At 33.7% G+C, this 13789-nt stretch overlaps 2 protein-coding genes across 9 annotated transcripts in view; one reads left to right on the top strand and one right to left on the bottom strand.

The window, feature by feature from the left end:
- Window positions 1-8818, top strand: part of LOC111418336 (larval cuticle protein A2B-like) — a 101966-nt gene extending 93148 nt beyond the window's left edge. Inside the window, exons 1-2 of one of the 2 annotated variants that reach the window (XM_023050850.2) lie at window positions 8151-8194; window positions 8252-8818. In XM_023050850.2, the coding sequence (XP_022906618.2) occupies window positions 8189-8194; window positions 8252-8758 (513 nt within the window). In that variant the 5' untranslated portion in view covers window positions 8151-8188 and the 3' untranslated portion in view covers window positions 8759-8818. Of the gene's footprint in view, window positions 1-8150; window positions 8195-8251 lie in introns of those variants that run through there. The other variant, XM_071194904.1, reaches the window with a different exon arrangement.
- Window positions 1-13789, bottom strand: part of LOC111418340 (discs large 1) — a 439942-nt gene that overhangs the window by 200515 nt on the left and 225638 nt on the right. For all 7 annotated transcript variants that reach the window (XM_071194892.1, XM_071194889.1, XM_071194887.1 and 4 more), the window contains one exon: window positions 3777-3910. In XM_071194892.1, the coding sequence (XP_071050993.1) occupies window positions 3777-3910 (134 nt within the window). The remainder of the gene's footprint in view (window positions 1-3776; window positions 3911-13789) is intronic.

Genomic DNA, 13789 nt, shown 5'->3' with positions numbered 1-13789 from the left:
GATTTCATTTTTCTCAAAAATTTTCTAATTCAACTCATTATTTATTATATACCATCTTATAAAGGAGAACTTGAGCTCTATTTTGAAATCATAATCACTTTGTTGGAGGAAAAATTAAATTAGATATGATTTTTTTTAATTAACACTTGTCAAAAAATTAATAATTAATCTAACATCAATTTAAGATTTTTTTACTCGAAAATTTTCTAATTCAACACATTATTTATCATATAGCATCTTATAGAGGAAAGAATAAGCTTCATTTTGATATAAGAATCACTTCATTATTCATTATAATAAAGTAGATATGATTTCCTAAAGTTTTAGTTCGTTTTGAAATTTTTATTTAACCTCACATCGTTTTAAGATTTCATTTTTCTCAAAAATTTTCTAATTCAACTCATCATTTATTATATACCATCTTATAAAGGAGAACTTGAGCTCTATTTTGAAATCATAATCACTTTGTTAGAGGAAAAATTAAATTAGATATGATTTTTTTAAAATTAATACTAGTCAAAAAATGAATAATTAACCTATCAATTTAAGATTTTTATTATACCTTTGGGGCTAAGTGGTATACTGTATATACCCGATATTTCAATTTTACAAGCTTAAAACCCTCCTAAAACTGTACTCTCTATGATCTATTAGAAGAAATATCGTGCAATAGCTACTTGAAACGGACTACGCTGAAAAAGTCACTATGGCTTCCCCACCAAATTTATCGAATAGTGAGGATGATGATAACGATCTCCCATTGTCACATTTTGTACACAGAATAAATTTATTTGGAAAAAGTCCCCAACTGTCATTATGAGCAACCAAGAGTGTGCTTTTACTGAAAATGTGAACATATCGGATGAAATTAAATCACCAATCGAAATTTTTCATGCCTAATCGATGAAGATATTATAGATGTTGTCTTCCAAACAAACCTTTACGCCACTCAGCGTGGGAAAACATTTCTTCCTGCAACTACAAAAGAAATTAAAATATTTTTACCTATAAATATTTTGATGGTTGTGAAAAGGCTTAATAATAATTATTGCTGCCATCAATAATTTGAAAAAACAACGAAATCATGAAATGTTCATATTTTCGTATTTTTCTCGATGTCTATGCGTATGAGAACAAAGGTTTAAGAGAGCAATTTTGTTAAGAATAAAATTTGCTACAACTTTCGTTCCAAAAGTTGTTCTGTAGCATGCTCAGATTCCCCAGTGCTGCCATCAATAATTTGAAAAAATAACGAATTCATGAAATTTTCATATTTTCGTATTTTTTTTTGATATCTATGCGTCTGAGAGCAAACGTGCAAGAGAGCAATTTTGTTAAGAATAAAATTTGTTACAACTTTCTTTCGAAAAGTTTTTCTCTAACATGCTCAGATTCCCCAGTGCTGCCATCAATAATTTGAAAAAACAACGAATTCACGAAATTTTAATATTTTCGTATTTTTCTCGATGTCTATGGGTATGAGAACAAAGGTGCAAGATAGCAATTTTGTTAAGAACAACATTTGCTACAACTTTCGTTCCAAAAGTTGTTCTGTAGCATGCTCAGATTCCCAAGTGCTGCCATCAATAATTAGAAAAAACAACGAATTCATGAGATTTTCATATTTTCGTATTTTTCTCGATGTCTATGTGTATGAGAAGAAAGGTACAAGACAGCAATTTTGTTAAGAATAAAATTTGCTACAACTTTTATTCCAAAAGTTGTTCTGTAGCATGCTCAGATTCCCCAGTGCTGCCATCAATAATTTGAAAAAACAACGAATTAACAAAATTTTCATATTTTCGTATTTTTCTCGATGTCTATGCGTATGAGAAGAAAGGTGCAAGAGAGCAATTTTGTTAAGAATAAAATTTGCTACAACTTTCGTTCGAAAAGTTTTTCTGTAGCATGCTCAGATTCCCCAGAGCTGCCATCAATAATTTGAAAAAACAACGAATTCAAGAAATTTTCATATTTTCGTATTTTTCTCGATATCTATTAGTCTGATAGCAAAATTGCAAGCTGGGGTTACTGGTCATCGCAGGCAGTGTTGAGAGATTCCAACATTTCAATTCTAATGAGCAAACTATATATTTGACAAACTATATATTTTTACTATAAATTACACGAGATTGAATGATTCGACAATACATGCCTAACAAGCCCATAAACTGGAGCTATAAGGTTAGGACTCGAGAAGATGCAAGTGGCTAGATCGACAATTTCTAAATATACACAGGAAAAGTTAGTGAAACCGCAGAAAAACAATTAGGATCTCGGGTTATTACTGATTTGGCCAGGTCGCTGGTTGGAAAGCAGCATTTTGTCTATTTTGACAATTTCTTTACATTCAGTTGCAGAAAGACAAGATCTACGCCACAAGAACCATCAGGAAAGGAAGAAAAGGAATATCGGGGGACTTCAAGCTGAAGCGAGACAGAAAATGTTCCTTGTCCGATGGTCTTGAAACACTATAACCAATACATGGGTTTCGTTGAAATAACAGATATGCTGAAAAAAACCTATGAAATAGATAGGAAGAGCAGAAAATGGTGACCACTCATACTCTGGCACATTATAGACGTAAGTGTAGTCAATGCATTCATAATTTTTCAGCAAAGGTGGACATATTCACTTGGCTTCACCTTTTTTAGCATCTCTCTTTGTGTTTGGTCACTCTGAAAGTACATAATTTTTAAATACGAAAATAATTTAGAAAGAAGCCAAAGCTAAACCAGAAAAGGACCAATAAAAAACTGGAAAATACAATTCCTGTATGCTTAAAACATTATATTAAAACAAATACGAAATGTATTAAAGTTATGTTATCGCAGCAAATTGTGTTTTTGTGATATCGTATATATAACATAAAGATAATGATAGAAATTAAAACATTTACATTATTTATTGAGATCTTAATGATACATTCATCTAAGCTTCTTTCAAAGTTCATCTTAAATTTGATCTAAAAATGCATATAAAAATTCGTCTCAATCCCATCTAACAAATCGAATAAAAAAAAAAAAAAATAGGAGTAGTAAATCGAGTGAATCACCAAATGCAATTGAACGCTGTAGGAGATATTGGAGATGCCGTACCATCTATTGAAGAAATACCAGACGAGTAGAAGCACGTATAGGCAACCCAAACGTCTGTCTGTTGAATTTTGTATGGCGAACCTGAGGGGTTGTACAGGACGCACGGCTGTAAACTGGGGGTACGACGTGTCGTAAAAGTTTAATATTGCATATGACCGAGTTGGAATTCCGACGAAACGGAAAGACAGGGAAATGCAACCTCCGGGAGCGTAAAACGAGCTGTAAACGCGTCTGAGTGCGAAAGAGTTGAATCTCGACGAGTGGTCCTGTAATGTTTTTCGCACGAGCGATTTACTTTACATGTTAAACCGACGTGAAAAGTCAAAAAGCTCGTAAAATACCATTTTGTTTATTTTTGATTATTATAATCATAATTTCAGTTCTAATTATAATTTTAACAATTTGCTATCATTTAGTAAGTATCAAAGCAGAACAGATTATTGAGCCGTCACGTTACGTAAATCATTATATTTACGCCCTCAAAATCTACTTCCCAAGCATTATTAGCGACCCAATTATAATAAATCACCGTCCCGTCAAACCGTAGCGATAAAATTTTGCACCAGACTAGACAACGGTTGTAAATTGCTATCGGCGATTAACCCAGTAGTATAATTCACGTTTAACAATAATTCAAAGGTTTATAAAATTTATTAAATAGAAAATAATCTGACTTACATCGTTTGGATATCCAGGAGCTATGGGCCCATCGTTTGTCTCCCATTTATTGGCGATCCTTATGGTTTCAGCGGTTTTCTCTTGAACTGATTTGGTTTCGTCAAGAAGAGTTAATTCATAGAATTCTTGAATATCTAGAAACAAAAAAATCCAATTATAAATTTCATTAAGTCTGAATACAACTTGAAATTTTAGAAAGGTTCTTTTTTTCATTTATTTTTTTATAGGTCAGTATTGGGGTAGTTTTCGAGGTTTGATAAAGGTTTGATATTGTTGAGAAAAGCGTCTGACACCTGCAATATCCGACGCTGTTGGACGAAGCCTCCTTAATGAAAAGTCCCGAAACGCGCCTGAGGGTTGCTGTAAAACTTCGAAAGGGCCGAGGGCCCTTATGAACTCGCCACCCCCCCGTTCAAGGGCCCTCCCATGACGTATACAGCCCCCCGGGCGAAGAGATAAATTAAACTGCGTGAATGGCAGTAAACGCTGCTACAGGTTGGATGGGTTTAATGAAATTGTAGCCGCCATCAACGGTCGGCGATACGCCAACGGCTACGTCATCTTACGCCGGTCATAACGGCGTAATGAGTTTTCAAGCTGTTAATTTTATACTTAAGTTACAAGAACATTAAAAAAAATTAAATCAACAAGATCATAATTCTTATAACCCAACAAGTTATAAAAATGATAAAATAAATGACTGAAAACGTTTAGTTTTAACTACTGTAAAGTACTACCAATACTCTAGCAAGGTTGTAGAAATCAATAGCAACAAGATACAGTACTTTGGAATTAGTAGTGTAGAAACGCCGGTTCTGCAGTGGAAGTTGCTCCCTTTGTGACGTCACGCTCCAATGTTATTTATAAGTATAGGGAGCGGTGCCAACCTAAACCTGGGGAAAAAGATTAGGTTGGTATTGGAAAAGCAACTAGATGTGGTGACTTTTTTTTAAAGTAACTAAAAAAATTTTAAAAATTCGCGCTATTAGTGGAATTAAACTCGATTGGTTGAAACAGCAAGATGGCGGCCAAAATCTCAGTGATTTCTGGTGATTTGTGTTTTGAGATATGTTGGTATGACTGATAGTTGCCGGCGCGTTTGAATTTAATAATGCGCTTATGAATGGTGACGGCGCCCCCTCAACGAGTGATATAAATAAAACAAATTTAATTAATAAAAATAATAATATATTTATTTAAAACAATAACAATTTGTTTTCTTCTATTTTGTAACATCAACCCTCTTATATTTAAACATATTAAAGACACTGAACCTCTGATGATTGAATTTTTCATCATACTTTCAGGTGTGGTTGTTGTAGATTGATCTTGTTTTACGGAGGTTCCTCCTTTCTTAGGATTTTTAAGTTTAAAACTTACTTTTAGCATCTTTAGGATGTTCCTCCATAGATTTTGAACCAATACTAATTGTCATCAACCGAAGTAGTTAGTAATAAAAATTGTTTATCTTTCGAATATCAGCTGGAGAGGATGCTAATTTAGTGTAGTAGTAACTTCTGAGGTTGCAGCTGAAGGTGATGATGAAGATTCATCTTTCATCATACTTCCAGGTGTGGTTGTTTGAGGTTGATCTTGTTTTACGACGGTTTCTCCTTTCTTAGAACTTTTAAGTTTAAAACTTACTTTAGCATCTACAGGATCTTCCTCCATAGGTTCCGAACCAATACTAACTGTCTTCAATCGAAGTAGTTGGTAATAAAAATTGTTTATCTTTCGAATATCAGCTGGAGATGATGCTAATGTAGTCTAGTAATAACTTCTAACGTTGCAACTGAAGGTGATGATGAAGATTCATCTTTCATCATACTTCCAGGTGTGGTTGTTGTAGGTTGATCTTGTTTTACGGAGGTTCCTCCTTTCTTAGGATTTTTAAGTTTAAAACTTACTTTTAGCATCTTTAGGATGTTCCTCCATAGATTTTGAACCAATACTAATTGTCATCAACCGAAGTAGTTAGTAATAAAAATTGTTTATCTTTCGAATATCAGCTGGAGATGATGCTAATGTAGTGTAGTAGTAACTTCTAAGGTTGCAACTGAAGGTGATGATGAAGATTTATCTTTCATCATACTTCCAGGTGTGGTTGTCGTTGATTGATCTTGTTTTGCGAAGGTTTTTCCTTTCTTAGGATTTTTAAGTTTAAAACTTTTAGCATCATTAGGATCTTCCTCCATAGGTTCTGAACTAATACTAATTGTCTTCGACCGAAGTAGTTAGTAATAAAAATTGTTTATCTTTCGAATATCAGCTGGAGAGGATGCTAATTTAGTGTAGTAATAACTTCTAAGGTTGCAACTGAAGGTGATGATGAAGATTCATCTTTCATCATACTTCCAGGTGTGGTTGTTTTAGGATAATCTTGTTTTACGGGGGTTTCTCTTTTCTTAGGATTGTTAAGTTTAAAACTTATTTTAGTATCTTTAGGATCTTCCTCCATAGGTTCTGAACCAATACTAACTGTCTTCAACCAAAGTAGTTGGTAATAAAAATTGTTTATCTTTCGAATATCAGCTAGAGGTGATGCTAATGTAGTGTAGTAGTAACTTCTAAGGTTGCAACTGAAGGTGATGATGAAGATTTATCTTTCATCATACTTCCAGGTGTGGTTGTCGTTGATTGATCTTGTTTTGCGAAGGTTTCTCCTTTCTTAGGATTTTTAAGTTTAAAACTTACTTTTAGCATCTTTAGGATCTTCTTCCATAGGTTTTGAACCAATTCTAATTGTCTTTAATCGAAGTAGTTTTTAATAAAAATTGTTTATCTTTCGAATATCAGTTGGAGATGATGCTAATATAGTGTAGTAGGAATTTGTAAGGTTGCAACTGTAGGTGATGATGAAGATTCATCTTTCATCATACTTCCAGGTGTGGTTGTTGTAGGTTGATCTTGTTTTACGGAAGTTTCTCCTTACTTAGTGTTTTTAAGTTTAGAACTTACTCTCAGCATTAAACTAAAACTAGAACTAATACTAGCACTATCACTAGAACTAACACTAGACCTAGAAACTTTCGGGTTAAGCCGTGCGTTTTTTGAAAAATGTTTGACGTTGACGTTTCGCATGCCATGTTGCAACCTTCTTCAGAAACAAGTTCGAAGTCCAATTGTTCCCATGGAAGTTCCAATTGAAACAGTCGTTATCAACCAATCAAGTGTCCCATTAACAGAGGAAGAAACTAAAGTACTCGCCAAAGGCTTAAATTATGCAGTCGCTCCAAAGAGGGTTCCCACTATAACACGGCTTAACCCGAAAGTTTCTAGTTGTAGGTCTAGTGTTAGTTCTAGTGATAGTGCTAGTGTTAGTTCAAGTTTTAGTTTAATTAACACCGGCCGTGAAAGCCTTCGTACTTATATTACTTTTAGAATCTTTAGGATCTTCCTCGATAGGTTCTGAACCAATACTAACTGTCTTCAACCGAAATAGTTGGTAATAAAAATTGTTTATCTTTCGAATATCAGCTAGAGGTGATGCTAATGTAGTGTAGTAGTAACTTCTAAGGTTGCAGCTGAAGGTGATACTAATGTAGTAACTTTTATGGTTGCTTCTTCATCAGCTTAATCACCGGTTAAAAACGAACTGAGTGAGTCAGGTCTTTCGAATGCAGCGGTTGACAGCACAGGGAGCTGCAGAACTGGCGTTTCTACACTACTGGAATTATAAAGCAACCTAAGATGCTTTGTGGTTAAGATCGTTTGGAGTTGGATTGAAATACTTTGTGGTTACGTTCTTTAGGTGTTTTTGGGATTGTTTAAGACTTGAGTAACTCTGGTGTTGGATTAGTTTCTGGGCTAGAGCAGATTTTTTAAAAAAGAGAACTTTTTTTAGTTGATTGTTTTCCCAGAAACCAGACCACAAAGCAAGTGTTCAAAGAATTGCTTTGGAGTTGGATTGCTTTATGGTTGAGATACTATATGTTTGGATTACCTTGCTTAGCACTTGGATTGGATTGCTTTGTGGTTGGGTTAAATTTTCATAGCAACTCAAATATCAACGTTAAAATACAATAAATTAGGTTGGGTTATTTTGGGATTGTATTGTTTTTGATATAATTAAAAAATATACATGAGTTTACTTTAATGGATTCGAATAATCTATTGCGTCAATCCAATTTGTGGATTGAATAATTTTAAGTGATAAAATGTGGGTCACATTTCTTTACATTCCCAAATCCTCCAATTAGTTACAAAAAAGATCGGACGATCGACGTAACCTTATCAAGGTCGTTCTTAAAATTCCTTGAACAGAAAGAAGTTCAACGTGGGGCGTGGTGAAGCCGGTAGATCCAGATTACCGTCTCTTTCGTTACAACATTTTTTCGGTATAAAAAGTCCGCCTGTTAAAATTTCGAATCACAACTCGTTTCGATTTCGTACAGACACCAACAAGAATAATAATGAAAGTAAGAGTTAAACACCTTTCTAATTTTAATTTACACTAATTATTTATTTTCTTATAGGTTTTTGTTTTTGCCGCAATCTTGGCTTATGCTAGAGCTGGAGTTATTAGCTCTTATGCTTCTGCACCTTTAGCTTATACATCACCTGCTGTTCATACTTATGCTGCCCCTGCGATTGCTAATGTAGCATATGCCAAAACTATTGCACCAGTTGCATATACAGCCCCAATTGTTAAAACCCAAGCTGTACCTGTTGCTAAAACGATTGTTAATGAAGAATACGACCCCAACCCACAATACTCATTTGGATACGATGTCCAAGATGGACTTACAGGAGATTCAAAAAGCCAAAGTGAAACTCGTAATGGAGATGTCGTCCAAGGATCTTATTCTTTAACCGATCCAGATGGTACAAGGAGAACCGTTGATTACACCGCTGACCCCATTCACGGATTTAACGCAGTTGTACGCAAAGAACCTTTAGCTGTTGTTGCTAAAGTTGCAGCCCCAGTTGTAGCTAAAGCAGCTTACACCAAAGTAGCCGCTCCAGTCACTTATTACCATTGATGTGATTTATTTTGTTAAGATCTTATTTATTGCCTAAATAAAAGGACTTTTTAAATTTTATTATTTATAAAATAAAATGTTATTAGATAATAACTGTCGATCAAACTATCGATTCTTGTAGTAATTAAGGATTTATGTTCCGGGGCGATGAATAATCCACGTTACCTAAGCAGTTGATAAACAGATATACCTCCCTACAGCTATTACGTTAAACTTCGTGTTGAATGTGGATCTGCAGGCCAATAATAGGGCAATCCCGATCCGTTCGATTGAGGCCAATTACCTGTTCGGAAAGCCCTCTAGACCCATTACTCGTTAAGCGTTTGGGCTTAGACAAAGATTAGTACCGTGAACAATATAGCACTCAATTGCGGTAAATTATCATAATCGCAAAAGTCATTTCGATAATACATTTTCATCATTTCTCAATCTAACCATTCAAAACGAAATGAAAAAGATTTCATTTCGTTCACCATTTCCATCAAAGATAAATACGAACCAATTCAGCGTTTCCTCTCTGAACGTTAAATCCTGGTGGGACAAAGATAACTCTTCCGGTACAAAAGCTCTTTCATCGTTCCCTCGATCTTGTAGCTGTTGATTAGAAAGGAGGACAGTGTTATTTCGACGTAACGTACCAGGCAACCTCAAATCTAATTCCGATCGCCACCATTCGGGCGTTTAGAGCGTCAACATCGTCGCTTCTACACAGAATAGCGCAACATGATACGATTTCTAAGGCTCTCTTTGTGTGGTACTGGAATGCAGTCCGGACGTAGAAGCAGCTTCCGTAACGCGATAGCACATCAACCTAGTAAACAAAAGCTTCCTGCTTGGTGAGCTTTCACACGTCAGACGACGACGACAACCGCTATTCATGTAGAAAAAATCTTCGAAGCATTTTTAGTGACACAGATATCTCATCTCTAAATAGATATCTTACTTATTAAGTCTACAAACAGTATTTTTCTTATGTAGTTTGGTTCCCTAAACCCAAAAATCACATTTAAAATTTTTTCTATGGATACGTTTTGGAGCTATGATTTATTTTTTTTTACGGGTTAAGTTGACTATTTGCAGCATATTTCGATCTGGTCGTGCTATTCATCAAATTAAAGAGTATTGTATAGCCAATAAATGTTATTAATACTTTTTCCAATCGGTTCGGTAGTTTTAAAACAATGGTCCATAATATGTAAAAAAAAAGATTTTTTTTAGACAAAATGTGAACCAAAAATTCATTCAATATCCGTGGAGGGTCGCAGAAAAATTCTTTTTTACCTTCTACGTAAAGTTTGCTCTTTTTAGACGACAACAAGGTACGCAGAATGAGAATCTGCGGAGAAATTACCAAAAATTATGATCTTCTATATGTGAGAGCAGAGCTTTTTCTTGTACATGAAATTCCGCGCAACTAGACCGTTAGAAATTTTTAGGTTTTGTACGTTTCTGGGATTTTACGTGTAGGAGCATGAATAGCTCCCAATCTTTCGATTTAAAATAAATTCAAGATAAATTAAACTTCGGTTTTTGCACTTTAATGGATTTTTATTTTTAATTTTCACTCAACCGGTTTCACTGTGTTTATAAAGCATCTTCAGGAGTTATCCTACATAAATACAAATTTTCTTAAATAAATCTCGGATTAACGTGCTAAATTAAGTGGATTCTTAAATTAATACAATAATAAAACTTACGTCAATTCCTTACAAAATATACATTAGATTCATTCATTTGGCAATTCCTCATTTGTTCCTACCGTTAGATCATGTAAATGATTCCTTTAAGTTGTGATTATGAAAAATTAAAACATTTTAGATAATTGAAGCGTCATGGAGTTGTGAAAGTTATTATTGTATTAATTTAAGAATCCACTTAATTTAGCACGTTAATCCGAGATTTATTTAAGAAAATTTGTATTTATGTAGGATAACTCCTGAAGATGCTGTATAAACACAGTGAAACCGGTTGAGTGAAAATTAAAAATAAAAATCCATTAAAGTGCAAAAACCGAAGTTTAATTTACACACATAAAATGGAAAGAAAATCACCAAAAAATATTAATAAGGTTAGTACGACCCATTTCTACGAATACAAAAGATACAAATGTAGATTATTACAACAACTACAACATATTCATTTTCTTAAGACATGTATAGAAGAAAGATTAAGCCCAAATTTTTTGAAACATAAATATCCAAAAATTTTAACAGAGAACACAATTGAAAAAATAAAATCAATAGAAATCAGAAGAGAAATCAAAAAACACTATAGAAAAATAAATGGATTCAACATAAAAATATACTATTATTACCAGGAATTTACCACTAAACTGCATCACCTGGAAATAGAAGAAATACTGACGAAAATTAAGGAAACACTAGATTCTACACTAACAAGAGAATGGGAAAGAAAAGAAAAGAAATTGAACCAACTTCGTAAAGAAAAAGAAACGAAGAAAGAGAAAAAAGTAAACAATACCAACCTACATAAATTTCATGACCGAGTTACTAATCTTTCGAACATTAATTTTAACACCGAAGAAATGAAACTTCTTAACAAAGGTATTAAATATTCCATAGTAAATACACCAAACCTAAGAAAAGTGGCATTGGAAATGGAAGCTGTAACAAGAGGAATGAAAGAGGAAGAGGAAATAAGAAAAAATATACAACAACTTCTAATACGAGAAGACATAAAGAAGAAGAACAAGAACAATGAACAGAAGATCAGAAAAACAAAGAAGAGAGGTAAAACTGATAGAGTCAATAAAGAAGAAAATAAAAGAAAACGACCTAATCTTCACCAAGGCGGACAAAAACGCAGGTTTGGTAATACTAAGCAAGGCTGAATACGTTAACAAAACAGAAAAATTCCTCAGACAATAACTATAAAAAAGTTTTGAAAAATCCTAGCAACCATTTTCACCTAAACGTCAAAAAAATTATCAATGAGGTTAAAGACACCCTTAAAAAATTCAATATTAGGACAAAACAAATAATTCCCATGAACCCAAAAATACCTAGATTGTACGCCCTCATAAAATTGCACAAAATAAACCGCCCAATAAGACCCATAATAGCCTCCACAGATGCCAGTACATATAAGATTTCAAAATTTTTAGTACAGTTTTTTAAAAATAACATAGACTTCAAACCCAATTATACAATTAACGATAGAAGACAAATAATACAAAAACTAACAGGCATGAGACTGCCGAATGAAAACACTATAATATCCTTTGATGTGGTGAACCTTTACACTAATATCCCCACCAAACAAACTTTGAAAATTGTCGAAAACATTCTAAATTCACAGTTAGATGAAAATGATAGCAAAAACATTTTTAAATTACTCCAGATATGCTTACAACAAAACTTTTTTAATTTTCAAAACGAAGCATATACGTACCAAGAAGGACTCCCCATGGGATCTCCTTTAAGCGGTTTATTGGCGGATATTTTTATGAATGAGTTGGAGACCAATTTTATAATGAATGAAAAGAACCCTTATCTCGAGAATATACTAGTATGGCAACGCTATGTAGATGACATTTTGGTCATTGTCAACACCAAAAAGACAGAAACCATAGACAATCTACACCAATACATCAACACATTACACACAGACATCCAATTTACAATTGAATTTGAAAACAACAATACAATAAATTTTCTCGACATCACAATAGAAAAAACCAAACAAGACATACAATTCGAAATATACAGGAAACCGACTCAGACAGACGCTACGATCCCATATGATTCCTTTCACAACATAACCCATAAAATGGCAGCATTCAGGTCCTACATCCATAGAGCTTATAATTCTAATTTAAACACAGAAAGATTTAACAAAGAAATTAAAATAATAAAAAACATCGCCATAAATAATTCATTTCCAGAAGAAATAATAGATAAAATGATCCATAGATATCAAATCAGACAGGACCTAAATAATATTACACAGTTGCAAAATCAACAAACACAAAAAATCAAAAACTACAGATCCATCACACACCAGGGAAACATTAATAATAAGATAAAACAGACAATGAAATAATACAACATTCTAATAACAGACAAACCAAATAAGACTATAGGCGATCTGCTCTTGAATAACAAAGATAAAATAAACAAATTGGATGACAATGGAGTGTACGAACTGCAATGCGATACATGTCATGCTACGTACATCGGGGAAACAGGCAGAGCCCTTAGATTACGAGTCAGGGAACACAAAATAAAACATAATTCCAATTTTGGCAAGCATATAAACTTTAAACTTAACCACGAATTCAACGACGAAAAAAACACGAAAATACTACATCACATTAACAAAGGTCATCTCATGGAAATCCTCGAAGGATATGAAATTAATAAATTCATAAACAATAACCCTGATCTAACATGTCTCAACGACCAAACCCAAACTGCATACAAACCACTATATTCTTTCCTAAAACAACCCTACACCCCACCCCGTAAACCCCCAGATAGACGAGGATTTCAGAATACGATGTCGATCTGAATTCGCACTACTCTGGGTCCCTTGGACATCAACACCCCCCCCCCCCACCCTTCCATAAACTATCCTGTTATCCCATCAACCCCTTTAACCCCCATCCCTATCAATTTATAGACTCTATATTACAACCAACCCAACATATCCCCCCAGGTTAAACGAGGATAACAAAACAAGATGTCATTTTGTTATTGCAATAACTCTGGATCCCATGGACATCATACCTATCCCTTATTATCCTACCCATAACCTTTAAAAAACCCCCCTCTCTATTTTTAAAATAAAAAAAAAAAAAAAAAGTGGTTTTAATAATTATTGCTGTATGCATTACAATAATTCGTTACTATCCTCAAATTAAATTTTGATTTCAAATATATTGCCAAACGGGAAAAATAAAATATCCCCAAACAAATTGACACATAACCTCAAACTAACTTTCACAACTCCATGACGCTTCAATTATCTAAAATGTTTTAATCTTTCATAATCACAACTTAAAGGAATCAT

This window comes from Onthophagus taurus, chromosome 3 (genome assembly GCF_036711975.1).
Source record: "Onthophagus taurus isolate NC chromosome 3, IU_Otau_3.0, whole genome shotgun sequence".
Taxonomy (NCBI): domain Eukaryota; kingdom Metazoa; phylum Arthropoda; class Insecta; order Coleoptera; family Scarabaeidae; genus Onthophagus; species Onthophagus taurus.
Note: the sequence above shows the minus strand (reverse complement) of the source record. Positions and strands in the feature narration are given on the sequence as shown.